The sequence below is a fragment of the Bos mutus genome, chromosome 4, assembly GCF_027580195.1.
Source record: "Bos mutus isolate GX-2022 chromosome 4, NWIPB_WYAK_1.1, whole genome shotgun sequence".
Lineage (NCBI taxonomy): Eukaryota > Metazoa > Chordata > Mammalia > Artiodactyla > Bovidae > Bos > Bos mutus.
Genome location: NC_091620.1, coordinates 25,142,665 through 25,155,686, shown reverse-complemented (window position 1 = coordinate 25,155,686; position 13,022 = coordinate 25,142,665). Strand labels below are relative to the sequence as shown.

The 13,022-nt window shown below is 40.1% G+C and overlaps 1 protein-coding gene across 1 annotated transcript; it reads left to right on the top strand.

Annotated features, from left to right (window-relative positions):
* Window positions 1–704: 704 nt before the first annotated feature.
* On the top strand, window positions 705–9,991 carry SSMEM1 (serine rich single-pass membrane protein 1). The gene is made up of 3 exons (XM_005905278.3): window positions 705–887; window positions 7,157–7,211; window positions 9,504–9,991. Exons 1-3 carry the CDS (start codon window positions 705–707, stop codon window positions 9,989–9,991), a joined length of 726 nt encoding a protein of 241 aa, XP_005905340.1.
* Window positions 9,992–13,022: the final 3,031 nt, after the last annotated feature.

Below are 13,022 nucleotides of genomic sequence, written 5' to 3'. Positions count from 1 at the left end.
ATAGGAATTAATTTTTTTCACAGTTAGAGGTTGGAAATCTAAGATCAAGGTGCTAGCAGGATTGATTTCTCCTGAGCCTGTGTCCTTTGGCTTGCAGATGGCCCTCTTCTGTGTCCTCACATAGCCTTTTCTTTTTCCCCCCTGTGCTTGCACGTTCTTGATGTCTCTTCCTTTTCTCATAAGAACACCAGTCATATTGGACTAGGGCCCCATCCTTATGACTTCATTTAACTTTAATTACCTCTTTTTAGGCTCTATCTACAATTATAGTCAAATCGGGGCTTGAGGTTTCAACATAGGCTTTTTGGGGACCACAGTTCAGTCTACAACACATTAGAACTATGTATGTTAGATTACAATGGTATGATGTATATCAAAGAGACTGAAAAATGAATGGATACCTTAGAGACTTAGATTTACGTAAAGAAAATACCATGTATACAAGTTTCAAGACACATACACAAAAAGATTAAGGCAGAATGCACCATATTGAGGTATGGGGAATTACCTTAAATTTTCATAGATGTGACTTACACAAATCTTCCAAAAATGTAGCAATCCAAGAAATGTTTGTCAGTTCCTGTCACAATTAATGAAGTGTATATGTCATAATAGGTTGCCAAGGAAGTTGTCATACACCTCAAGTACTTCCCAGTCATCTTCATCCCTATGAGCATGTTTTATTTTCAAAGCAAGAAGTCATCATGGGAGATCTTTTTTCTTTATTTTGGGAGGTGGATCCTCCCGCCATTCCTATAAGTTTTACCATTCCAAATCAAGATTATGAATGCCGGAAGGATGACTCTTGTGGGACAATAGGGAACTTCCTGCTTTGGTATTTTGTCATTATACTGGTCCTGATGTTCTTCTCTAGGGCTTCTGTCTGGGTAGGATATGATTTTTCATTTTATTTTTGATTTTTCATTTTAAATAATATATATTTAAATAGATTTACTGTATACTAGGGAATTTCCATAAAATAAATTTTACAGTGGTGAAACTAGTTTTTACAAGTTTGTTTTCTAGTTTTGAAAATAATGCAGTATCATTCTAGAGGATCCAAAAATATAGTAAAGGATGAAGAAAATTGATGTACTGTTTCTTATTTCCTAGAGATAACCACTGTTAACATTTTGGAGTATGTTCTTCTAGTTCTTTTTTTTTTTTTTGTATCATAGTATATCTCTCTTCATCTCTATTTTTTATCTTAGATGGTTTGCATTGTGTTGTATATATTTTCATATCCTGCTTTTTTAAACTTAACATTATGTTGTAATACTTCATCAAATTATTTTCACACAGAAGAAGCACTCTTAATGACTGCATAATTTTGTCTTACGGTTGCAGCATAGCAAATCTGCAATTTTGAGACATTTAGATTGTTCTCAGTTGCTAAATTCTCCACATGCTAAGTAAGCTGGGATAAACTTCCCTACTGGTTCAGTTCAGTTCAGTTCAGTCGCTCAGTCGTGTCTGAGCCTTTGTGACCCCATGAATCTCAGCACGCCAGGCCTCCCTGTCCATCGCCAACTCCCGGAGTTCACTCAGACTCACGTCCATCGAGTCAGTGATGCCATCCAGACATCTCATTCTCTGTCGTCCCCTTCTCTTCCTGCCCCCAATCCCTCCCAGCATCAGAGTCTTTTCCCTCCCAGCATCAGAGTCTTTTCCAATGAGTCAACTCTTCGCATGAGGTGGCCAAAGTACTGGAGTTTCAGCTTTAGCATCATTCCTTCCAAAGAAATCCCAGGGCTGATCTCCCTACTGGTTAATGACCTCCAAATTCCCTTTGGATGTAATTCTAATCAAAGATACCAAAGTTGTCATATTTATAGGACACATGTTGTGGGAATGAGGCAGTACATTATCCACACAGAATAAGATCCAGAACTAAACTAAACAGAGCTAAAGTCACCCTTCTGGACCACTACTAGGAGAAGAAAATGCCATCTTGGTCATCTCTCGTGGCTCAGATGGTAACGAATCTTCCTGCAATGTGGGAGACCTGGTTTTGATCCTCAGGTTGGGAAGATTGCCTGGAGATGGAAATGGCAACCCACTCCAGTACTCCTGCCTGGAAAATCTCATGGATGGAGGAGCCTGGTAGGTTACAGTTCATGGGGTTGCAAAGAGTCGGACACAACTGAGTGATTTGTACTTTCTTTCTTTCATCGGCTCCAATATTCTTACCTGAAGAATTCCGTGGACAGAGGAGCCTGGCAGGCTACTGTCCATGGTGTCACAGAAAGTTGGACATGACTGAACAACTTTCACACATACACAAAAAGAGTGAGATAGTCCACTTAATCAGAGCTTTGATGCTCCCATATATTATGAGTAACCGAGCTCTTATAAGTCACTGATATGGAATCCTTGCTGGCCATTATTACCAGGCTGATGATTAATAAAACCACTACCGTTTAGCCTTACAGCCAGAGCACTGGGCTGGCAATGGTCAGCTAAACTGAGTGCTGTATCAGCTCTAGATGGATGGAGAGGAGGAGGCATGTTATGTCTATGCCAGCTAGATTCCATTATAATAATCAAAGACTATTCTCTACCTCCTCCCCATAAAAATAAGTTTTATCTACAGTCTATATGCTTAAGGTAGATATTTTGCCAAAAGAATATTCAGAATACTGATAACTTATACAGGTCTTTAGACTCCCTAGCTAAGTACATTGAATTTGTCTAGATTGGCAAGAAAAGCTACTTTAGAAAATTAATAAAAAATTGAAAATGATTCTTGACAATTTCATCATGAAGACCATTTGAGAAGTCTAAGCTATTTCTCTGCTGCCATACTTGCACCAGCTCTTCGGAGTCATAGAGCAATGAGCTTCAAGGACCTCAAAAGAGCATATGGTCCAGCCTCCTCTTTGTAGGCAAGGAAGATATTGGTATCCTTCCTTTGTTTGTTTGTTTTCCATCGATAAAGCCCAAAGAGATTAAGTGACTTGTCCAATGTCATGAGTGGTTATGACAGAATAGACCCAGGTTTCCTGCCATATCATTTGTTTGTTTCATAGCATAGTTGAAATGTTGAATTATATCTATTCAGTGCTGATTAAAGTCCATGGGGTCGCAAAGAGTCGGATATGACTGAGGGATTGAACTGAACTGAACTGAAGTGCTGATTAAAGCCTTAATTATCTTAGAGGTTTTGTCTTTCTCTTTATACCCTTATGGCAGCTTAAAGGGTCCCAGATTTGAAATCTGAGAACCACATGCGAGCTAGTCAAAAAGGATGAAATTTTTCCTTCACTTTGAACTTAATTTTCTCTGCTAAATTGTGAACCTTTATTTACAAACCTTGAAGTAATGGTAAAATCATGATGGAAATGTGGTGATAATTATCCTCCAACATAAAGCACAATGATCTCCTCTGGATCTGCCACTTTTTAAGACACATTTACCCTTTTGCTTTCATAGACTATCAGATCAGATCAGATCAGTCGCTCAGTCGTGTCCGACTCTTTGCAACCCCATGAATCACAGCACGCCAGGCCTCCCTGTCCATCACCAACTCCTGGAGTTCACCCAGACTCACGTCCATCGAGTCAGTGATGCCATCCAGCCATCTCATCCTCTGTCGTCCCCTTCTCCTCCTGCCCCCAATCCCTCCCAGCATCAGAGTCTTTTCCAATGAGTCAACTCCTCCCATGAGGTGGCCAAAGTACTGGAGTTTCAGCTTTAGCATCATTCCTTCCAAAGAAATCCCAGGGCTGATCTCCTTCAGAATGGACTGGTTGGATCTCCTTGCAGTCTAAGGGACTCTCAAGAGTCTTCTCCAACACCACAGTTCAAAAGCATCACTTCTTCGGCGCTCAGCCTTCTTCACAGTCCAACTCTCACATCCATACACGACCACAGGAAAAACCATAGCCTTGACTAGCCGGACCTTTGTTGGCAAAGTAACGTCTCTGCTTTTCAATATGCTATCTAGGTTGGTCATAACTTTCCTTCCAAGGAGTAAGCGTCTTTTAATTTCATGGCTGCAGTCACCATCTGCCGTGATTTTGGAGCCCAGAAAAATAAAGTCTGACACTGTTTCCACTGTTTCCCCATCTATTTCCCATGAAGTGATGGGACCGGACGCTGTGATCTTCGTTTTCTGAATGTTGAGCTTTAAGCCCACTTTTTCACTCTCCACTTTCACTTTCATCAAGAGGCTTTTGAGTTCCTCTTCACTTTCTGCCATAAGGGTGGTGTCATCTGCAAATCTGAGGTTATTGATATTTCTCCTGGCAATCTTGATTCCAGCTTGTGTTTCTTCCAGTCCAGCATTTCTCATGATGTACTCTGCATATAAGTTAAATAAACAGGGTGACAATATACAGCCTTGACGTACTCCTTTTCCTGTTTGGAACCAGTCTGTTGTTCCATGTCCAGTTCTAACTGTTGCTTCCTGACCTGCATACAAATTTCTCAAGAGCCAGGTCAGGTGGTCTGGTATTCCCATCTCTTGAAGAATTTTCCACCGTTTATTCTGATCCACACAGTCAAAGGCTTTGGCATAGTCAATAAAGCAGAAATAGATGTTTTTCTGGAACTCTCTTGCTTTTTCCATGATCCAGCGGATGTTGGCCATTTGATCTCTGGTTCCTCTGCCTTTTCTAAAACCAGCTTGAACATCTGGAAGTTCATGGTTCACATATTGCTGAAGCCTGGCTTGGAGAATTTTGAGCATTACTTTACTAGCGTGTGAGATGAGTGCAATTGTGTGGTAGTTTGAGCATTCTTTGGCATTGCCTTTCTTTGGGATTGGAATGAAAACTGACCTTTTCCAGTCCTGTGGCCACTGCTGAGTTTTCCAAATGTGCTGGCATATTGAGTGCAGCACTTTCACAGCATCATCTTTCAGGATTTGGAATAGCTCAACTGGGATTCCATCACCTCCACTAGCTTTGTTCATAGTGATGCTTCCTAAGGCCCACTTGACTTCACATTCCAGGATGTCTGGTTCTAGGTCAGTGATCACACCATTGTGATTATCTGGGTCGTGAAGATCTTTTTTGTACAGTTCTTCTGTGTATTCTTGCCAGACTATATATGCTATATTTAGTTTATATGTTTAGTGTTTATTCAGACAGTGCTGGTATTTTCCCAAACAGTCCCAGTCCCAGTCCAAGCTCCTCTTTTTGCGTATGTGGAAGTGGAGCTTAGAAGGGGTTAAGTGGCTTGGTAAAATCCCAGTGGCAGAAAGGCAGAGCCATATCCCAGAGCTCCCCACCATCCTAACCTCCCCTTTGGGGCAGGCACTTCTGCTGTTTTCACTCAACTGAGTCAAACCCAGAGACACTTAATAAAATACTTTTGGTAACCATAGTTCATATGATTCCACTTAGCTTGATGTAAAGTCTTTCTTTAGATTTTGTGATTTTATTTTGATTTGATGTCAACTCAAATATGGAAGCTTTCCATGAAAAGAAAATAAACCTAACTTTTTAAAGTTCATAAACTTCTAATATCTTCATAATCATCTCTAAACATTTTACATTTAAAATAAGCCCACCCAAAAACATTCTTAAAAAGGTATCCTTAAAGAGGATTCCACTCAAAATTCTCAGAAAATTATTTCAGTAACTCAAAAACAAAGAGGCACCTCATTAGAGAAACTTATCAAACATTGTGAAGATGGAGTATTAAGAAAAGAATGGGCCAAAGATCTCAGACTGCAGTTATAAATACCCAAGTATGGTACTTTTCAATCCAAAGGTAGTTTGGCTTTCTACATAAATTCATTTTTCCCCTAATTGTAGACAGTTTGAAGGATTAGATGGAAAAAAAAATCAGTTTCAACTCTCAAAGCTGCTATTGCTAACTCTTGTGTACATTCCTTAGTATTTCTTCTTTTCACATTTTTAGCTAAGTTGTGATCATACTGCATATACAAATTTGCATCTTGATTTTTAAATTAATATTATAACATTCATTTCCTCATGTTATGACGTAACCTTATTATAATAATTTTTATAACTATATATGATATGATTGTGTCATAATTTAACTATTTCTACTTTTGAATTTTGTATTTATATTATCCTAATTACATTGGGAGAATATGTCTGTACATAAAACTTTCTTTTGGAGTTTATTTCTCAGTCATAGATTCCCAGAATTATTATGTGCCAAAAGTGTTATGAGTATTTATAAAGTACTTGATATATTCTGAAAGAGTTGCTTTGTATGTGTAGTTTTTGGCAAAACAATTTTTAGCATCAAAAAGTGGAATATTTATCTGAAAAATGGGACAAATATATTTATGGAATATTGGGGCAGAATATTTGAAATTGGAATTCTTCAAAGAAATCAATTTCTTCTGGTTGCCAAGTTCACAAGTAATATATTATGGTTGCATTTTGGAATAATGTTTCTGAAGGATTTAGGAGATAGTAAGTCTATAAATTCATATAAAGATCTTAAAGAATTATCATAATGTGACCTGATAAAATGCCCTTTAAAAAGCAATTTAAAACTAATCCTAGTACTATCATTTTTTTAAGATTATGTTTTGTGTTAGTTGCTCAGTTGTGTCTGACTGCTTGCAACCCCATAGACTGTAGCCTTCCAGGCTCCTCTGTCCATGGAATTCTCTGGGCAAGAATACTGGAGTGGGTAGCCATTCCCTTCTCCAGGAGATCTTCCCAACCCAGAGACTGAACCCAAGTCTCCCACATTGCAGGCAGATTCTTTACTGAGTCATTTTTAAATGACATTTAAACAGTATTTCTCTATAATGTCAGTGAGTTCAGGAAAACTTTATAACTTATAAGTTGTCATTGGTCTTATTTTCTCTCGATCTTTTTTCCATTTTGCTGTTCAAAACATTTTGGTAGATCCTGCTGTCAAAGCATGGTCTTCTTAATGGGCTGCAGAAGTAGGATCACTATAATAGGAACTCAATAAGTATTTATTGGACCGCTGCTGCTGCTAAGTCACTTCAGTCGTGTCCGACTCTGTGCGACCCCATGGACTGCAGCCTACCAGGCTCCTCCATCCATGGGATTTTCCAGGCAAGAGTACTGGAGTGGGGTGCCATTGCCTTCTTGTTATTGGACCGCACTGACTGCTTAAAATTAGACACTGTCTAAGTAAATATGAGTGAAAAACAACCAACTGAGATCACTATTACTAATCTGTATTTCTGAAATAGATGTCTGAGAAGAAAAAGGATGAAGACAATGGGACAAGTACTTCACCAAGTAAAGGTAAGAGCCAGCACTTATTTGATATTGGACTATGATGAAAAAAATATGTGTTGGGTGTGAAAAGCAGACAACAGAGATAAATAGCCAAGAGCATTATAGAGCCTCCCCAGACCTCTGGTGGCCCATGGATGAGCACTTTGCTTTGGTGCAGAAGGACAGCTTAGCTACTTCAGCAGAGCTGCTAGAGGCTACACATTACTGGTAGGTAGAGCTCAAGCTGTCTTTTCATTTCTCAGCATTCTCCCATCACACAGCTTGCCTTTCACACATAATTATTGCTAGTGTTTCTGCGAGGCTATGAGCTATACCTGACATCTTTTTGAATAACTTATAAGCAGTGGTGGAGAAGGAAATGGCACCCCACTCCAGTACTCTTGCCTGGAAAATCTCATGGACAGAGGAGCCTGGTAGGCTACAGTCCATGGGGTCGCAGAGTCAGACACGACTGAGCGACTTCACTTCACTCACTTCACTCACTTCATACTTTCTCCCTGGAGAAGGAAATGGCAACCCACTCTGGAATTCTTGCCTGGAGAATCCCATGGACAGAGGAGCCTGGCAGGCCATGGTCCATGGGGTCGCAGAGAGTCGGACACGACTGGAGTGACTAAGCACGCACAAGCAGTGGTGTGCTGATAAGTCTTTAACAACTGGCTCTCCAAAAATGTGTGTAGTATATAGCATTTAAAATTTTACTAGTATAAAGTATGTATATCAGATAATTTACAAATAATAAAATATATAATATACTTTAGGGTAAATTCCATATAGACCGCTGATTCTCACAAAGTACTTCTTTGATTTTGGCCATTTTCAGCCTTAGCCAACCTATAGTTACAATAGATAAATGGGTTTAGTTCCAATATGACTGTTACTTTCCTTTAAGTTAAGGAATAGGACAAAAGAAACACAAAGAGGTATGTTGGAACTTAACTTGGTTGTTAATGATGTGAATGACTTCTTTGCTGAGCTGGATAATAGTTTTAGAATACTCTGGAAGAATATTTCCTCATTTTTGGGTGCTGTTCACATTATAGCGGCTATAGACATGATACCTTTAAATGTTATCTGCATCAGTAACATGTTCTCCACTACTTTGGGTTGTGTGCCAAGTTGCTTCAGTCATGTCCAACTCTTTGTGACCCCATGGACTGTAGCCCACCAGGCTCCTCTATCCATTGGATTCTCCAGGCAAGAATACCAGAGTGGGTTGCCATTTCCTCCTCCAGGGGATCTTCCCAACCCAGGGATCAAACCTAGGTCTCTTATATCGCCTGCATTGGTAGGCAGGTTCTTTACCACTAGTGCCACCTGGGAAGCCTGTCTAGACAATCTACAGAACCTGTCTTGACAAATCTACGTAAATGAATACCTGATTCTTAGTGCTTGTTGATTTTTATCCCATCAAAACTACTTTCAGGTTACCAACATAATGTCACTGAACATGGGAGTTAGGAAGAGATGCATAACAGCACATCATTACATAGTATTTTTAATATCCAGAAAGAACAGACATAAATAGTAGTTTCAAGAGCAAACCTCATAATGAAATGTAGTAAAATAATTAAGGAAGTGATGAGTTCTGAATATTTATTACATTTATTTGTAGCAAATTGATTTAGTGGTAAGCATGTATAATTTAATTTTGACTAATGGCTACATTTAGCAGCCGTCTTGCAAGGTTCTGGAAAGTTTATCATTTCTTGTGAGCTGGCTGGTATGAGCCAAGTCCAGTACACCAGTGTATACAGAGAAAATCCTTTTTCATTTTCTGCTACCCAAATCACATTCATACACACACTTGAATCTTTAAAACATCAAGGTAGGGACTTGCCTGGTGGTCCAGTGGCTAGGACTCTGATCTTTCAATGTGGGGTCCTCGGTTTGATCCCTGGTTGGGGAACTAGATCCCACATGCCACAGTTAAGACCCTGTGCAGCCAAATAAGTAAATAAAAATAAATATTAAAAAAAAAAAAAACATCAAGGCAAAAGTTAAAAGGGTCCTCCTCAGAAAAGTTTGGAGACCTTTCTGTTGATATTATTTCAAGGGTCCATGAAACTTCAAAAGTAATATGTCAAGCATCTATTTGATCCTTTTGGTTTTTAGGAGTTTTGGTATGGCACTGGAAAATGAAGTCAGCTGCCAACACTTGAAAATATGTGGGGAAAAGTGGTGGTTTGGCAAATGGCAGCAAAGAGTGAGCCACACCATAGGCTTCCTTTTTAGGTAAGATGAGGTTATAGTAACCAAAAATGTGCCTAACTTGTTGATTTCTTTCATTGTTGTTAGAAAGCAAAGATATTTCCAATAAGCGGCGAGGCAAAGAGGATGCCTGGGATTCTTTGCAAATGATGAAAAAACCAAAGCAGAGCCAACTTACCCCTGTAACTGACTCAGAAGTGGCTTTGGTCAATGCCTGTCTTGAACAAAGACGAGCGAGGCGCTATTCTGAATTCAGTCAAGTGAATCGGACCCCACATGACAGTGATACTACTGAGTGTGACAGTGAAGAATCTAACTCCGGAGCCTCCTCATGGAAGGAGAGTGAAAGTGAACACCGCCCATCACCAGCCGGTATTAAGAAGAGAAAAATAGCTCAGAGGCAAAGGAATATGGGAGGTTACCAAATCAGGGAAAGGCCCTGCCTCCACTGCAAAGCCATGAGAACCAATGAATGGCTAACTCGCCATTTCCTTCAAAATGCTTCAGTAACAAGCTCAGTGAAGGGAGATGAAAATTCTGGACCTGATATTAAGACAAAATTCAGTAAATTTTGAATTTTATCAAGTCCTTACCTCACTTGAAGCCAAATGAAAGAGATGAATAAAACATGAAAAATCACCAGAGGTCTAGATGAGGAGGCTTTTACAATAAAGTCTCTCTACTAACAACAAAAACATTCTTGGAACCCAAGAGGTAAAATTTCAGATAATTCTTTGTCCAAAAACAGGCCAGTGAATTTGTTTATGGCACCACTGAAGCATCAGAGATCTGTATCCACTATGATTTTTTTTATGCAAAAGAGCACCAGACAGATATTTTATGCCTTGAGTGTATGTATTTTGTTAATGTCTGTAATACAAATAAGGAAGGTCTTTGAAAATATATTTATGTTTAGAAACCACTTAAATTTATTCATATGTTTTGATTATCCAGTTGACTGAATGAATTAGGGAATGTTGGTCGGAATAGAATTGGCCCCAATTCCCCAGATCCATATTTACAGGTGAGTCTACCTGAGTTGTATATTTTTTTGGCTGCACAGCTTGTAGATCTTAGTTTCCCGACTGGGGATTGAAACTGGGCCCTCAGCAGTGAGAGCATGGCATCCTAACCATGGAGTCCTAACCACTGGACCACCAGGGAATTTCCTACGTGAGCTGTATTGTTGTGTATGTGTCAGCTTGGGGCTGGTGAGAAGGAGCTGGAATGAGGCCCGATTCCTACAGTAGACCAGAAGGACAGCTGGGCCATGGGCTATCCATGATTATTGTCTAAAAGGCATGACAAGTGTTACAAAAATTATTCCGACAGTGTTAAAATGGTAAGGAAGACTTCATTCACGACTACTTGTAATAGGTGTCCAATCTATTGCAACTGGGGAGAGAAATCAAGCTCAACTCCAAATCAGCAAATTCAAGTGGAGATTTGTAGCCAAGGGAAGGGTATCAGTGGATGGGATAGAAAATTCCTACAAGGAGCCACCAAAGGTAGGAGAATTTGTGCTCAATTGACCTAGCATGATTCTTGTACAAAAGGCAGACCAAGGACTTATACATCAAAAGTGGAGGATGAGGAACTTGATCAGATGTCAAGGGTGATCAGAAATCAAGGGTGGGAAACATTAAACTTACTTAGCAGAATTCTTGCAAAAACTGGTCTGGGCAGCCAAAGGCAGGATGGGCACCAAGGGTGAGATCAGGGTAAGAAGAGGGGTCAGAGGAGACTAACTAGAATTTGTCAAAGAAAGAGTCTTTACTGAAAGTTAGTCTCAATCCAGATATACTTGGGCTAAGTTTTCCAGTTAAGTGTGGGCCCCAGTGTGGGGCCAGGAATTCAAGCAGAGCTAGTAGATAGTTGGCCATTCGGGAGGATGGCAGAACTCCAACTGGGATACAAAACAAGACCCAGATCCCAGAGAAGAGTCTGGCAAAGACAAGCCACAAGGGCTCTGATCACTTAAGAAGGGCTTAAGTGTTCGGGAAAGATTTGGATACCACACTGATAAAGACTAGCTAAATACTAAGAACTGAGCCTTTTATGGGGTATTGGGAGAGATACAACAGAGCTATGACTGTGGACTTGGAGATTACTCCTGATGACTTCAAATTCCTTAACTGATGCCAACAAGGAGACCAGGGAGGCAATGTGGGAGCCCCAGCCATTGGAACTAGGCCCCTGGAATCCAGGACATGGGGTGACATTTCTGAGCTTTTTTGTAAAGACTGTCTTAATCAGATTTCCTCAGGGTTCGAATTGGTCTGAGGCTGCAAGTGAAAAGCAGGACAGCTTCAAGATTTGAGCTGGGCATCAACCTTTTCCACAAAGACTTCCTTTACTTCTTGATATTGTCCTTCACTTTGTCCCCTCAGGTGTAACCTGTGCCCTCCCTTATGCTCCAGTGTACCTTGAAACGTTCTCTATCTCAGCACCTATAGCATTTTTTTTTTTAAGGGAAATTGGGGGCTCGTAGGTAATGAGGTTTTAAAATTTTTTAAAATTTATTTTTGGCTGTGCTGAGTCTTTGTTGCTGTGTGGGCTTTTCTCTAGTTGCAGCGAGTGGGGGCCACGCTAGTTGGGGTGCATGGGTTTCCCGTGGTGGCTTCTCTTAGTGCAGGGCACAGTCTCTAGGCATGCAGGCTTTAGTGCTTGTGGCTCACAGGCTTAGTTGCCTTGTGGCATGTGGCATCCTGCTGGACCAGGGGTCAAATCTGTGTCCCCTGCATTGGTAGGTGGATTCTTAAGCACCGGACCACCAGGGAAGTTCATCACGCTTAGCATTTTAATGCCTGTATTTATTTGCCTCTGTCATTTATATATATGTCCCTGGGTTGGGAAGATAAATATATATTATTCAACTTTAAAGGTACAGTCCATGACTTATCTTTGTATTTCTCTGACCCTGCACAGTGCCAAACAACATGATAGATAAATAATTTAGTTGAATCAATATGCAAAGGAATTCATGAATGCAAAAGAGAGAAACTGAGGAGAGCAGAGGCAAAGAAAGCAGAGGAGCCAATATCTAAAATTTACTGAATGATTCTGATATTTCTAACTTGATATGATCAAGATACTTGTTGCCTTGTTTATTTAAATAGCACCCAAATAATCAAACCCCAATTACCAAGAAAACAAATTAAAAAATAAAAGGCTCAAAATATAGTAGTAAGTTGATGGACCAGGATTTAAATCTGAGTCATCTGACTTTGGAGTTTGGGTTCTTAATTACTGTGATCTTAACCACTATTCTCTGAAGCTGGAAGATCCTGATTTCAAGGTAAGTCAATTACCACCTCCTACACAGCCATAAGTGATTAAAAAAATAAGTGTTAGTCACTGAGTTGTGTCTGACTCTTAGTGACCCATGGACTATATAGCCTGCCAGGCTCCTCTGTCCATGGGTTTCTCCAGGCAAGAATACTGGAGTGGGTTGCCATGTCCTTCTCCAGGGTATCTTCCCAACCCAAGGATAGAACCCAGATATCCTGCATTGCAGGTGGATTCTTTACCAATCTGTCTGAGTTTCCCTGATAGCCCAGTTGGTAAAGAATCTGCTTGCAATGCAGGAGACTCCAGATTGATTCC

What these genes read in the sequence shown, in the direction of transcription:
- SSMEM1 (XM_005905278.3), top strand. Translation starts at nt 705, where the DNA reads ATGGGAGATCTTTTTTCTTTATTTTGGGAGGTGGATCCTCCCGCCATT. An exon ending in TCTCTAGGGCTTCTGTCTGG is followed by an intron (nt 888 to 7,156) that starts GTAGGATATGAT and finishes TTTCTGAAATAG; the next exon opens with ATGTCTGAGAAGAAAAAGGA. An exon ending in AAGTACTTCACCAAGTAAAG is followed by an intron (nt 7,212 to 9,503) that starts GTAAGAGCCAGC and finishes CATTGTTGTTAG; the next exon opens with AAAGCAAAGATATTTCCAAT.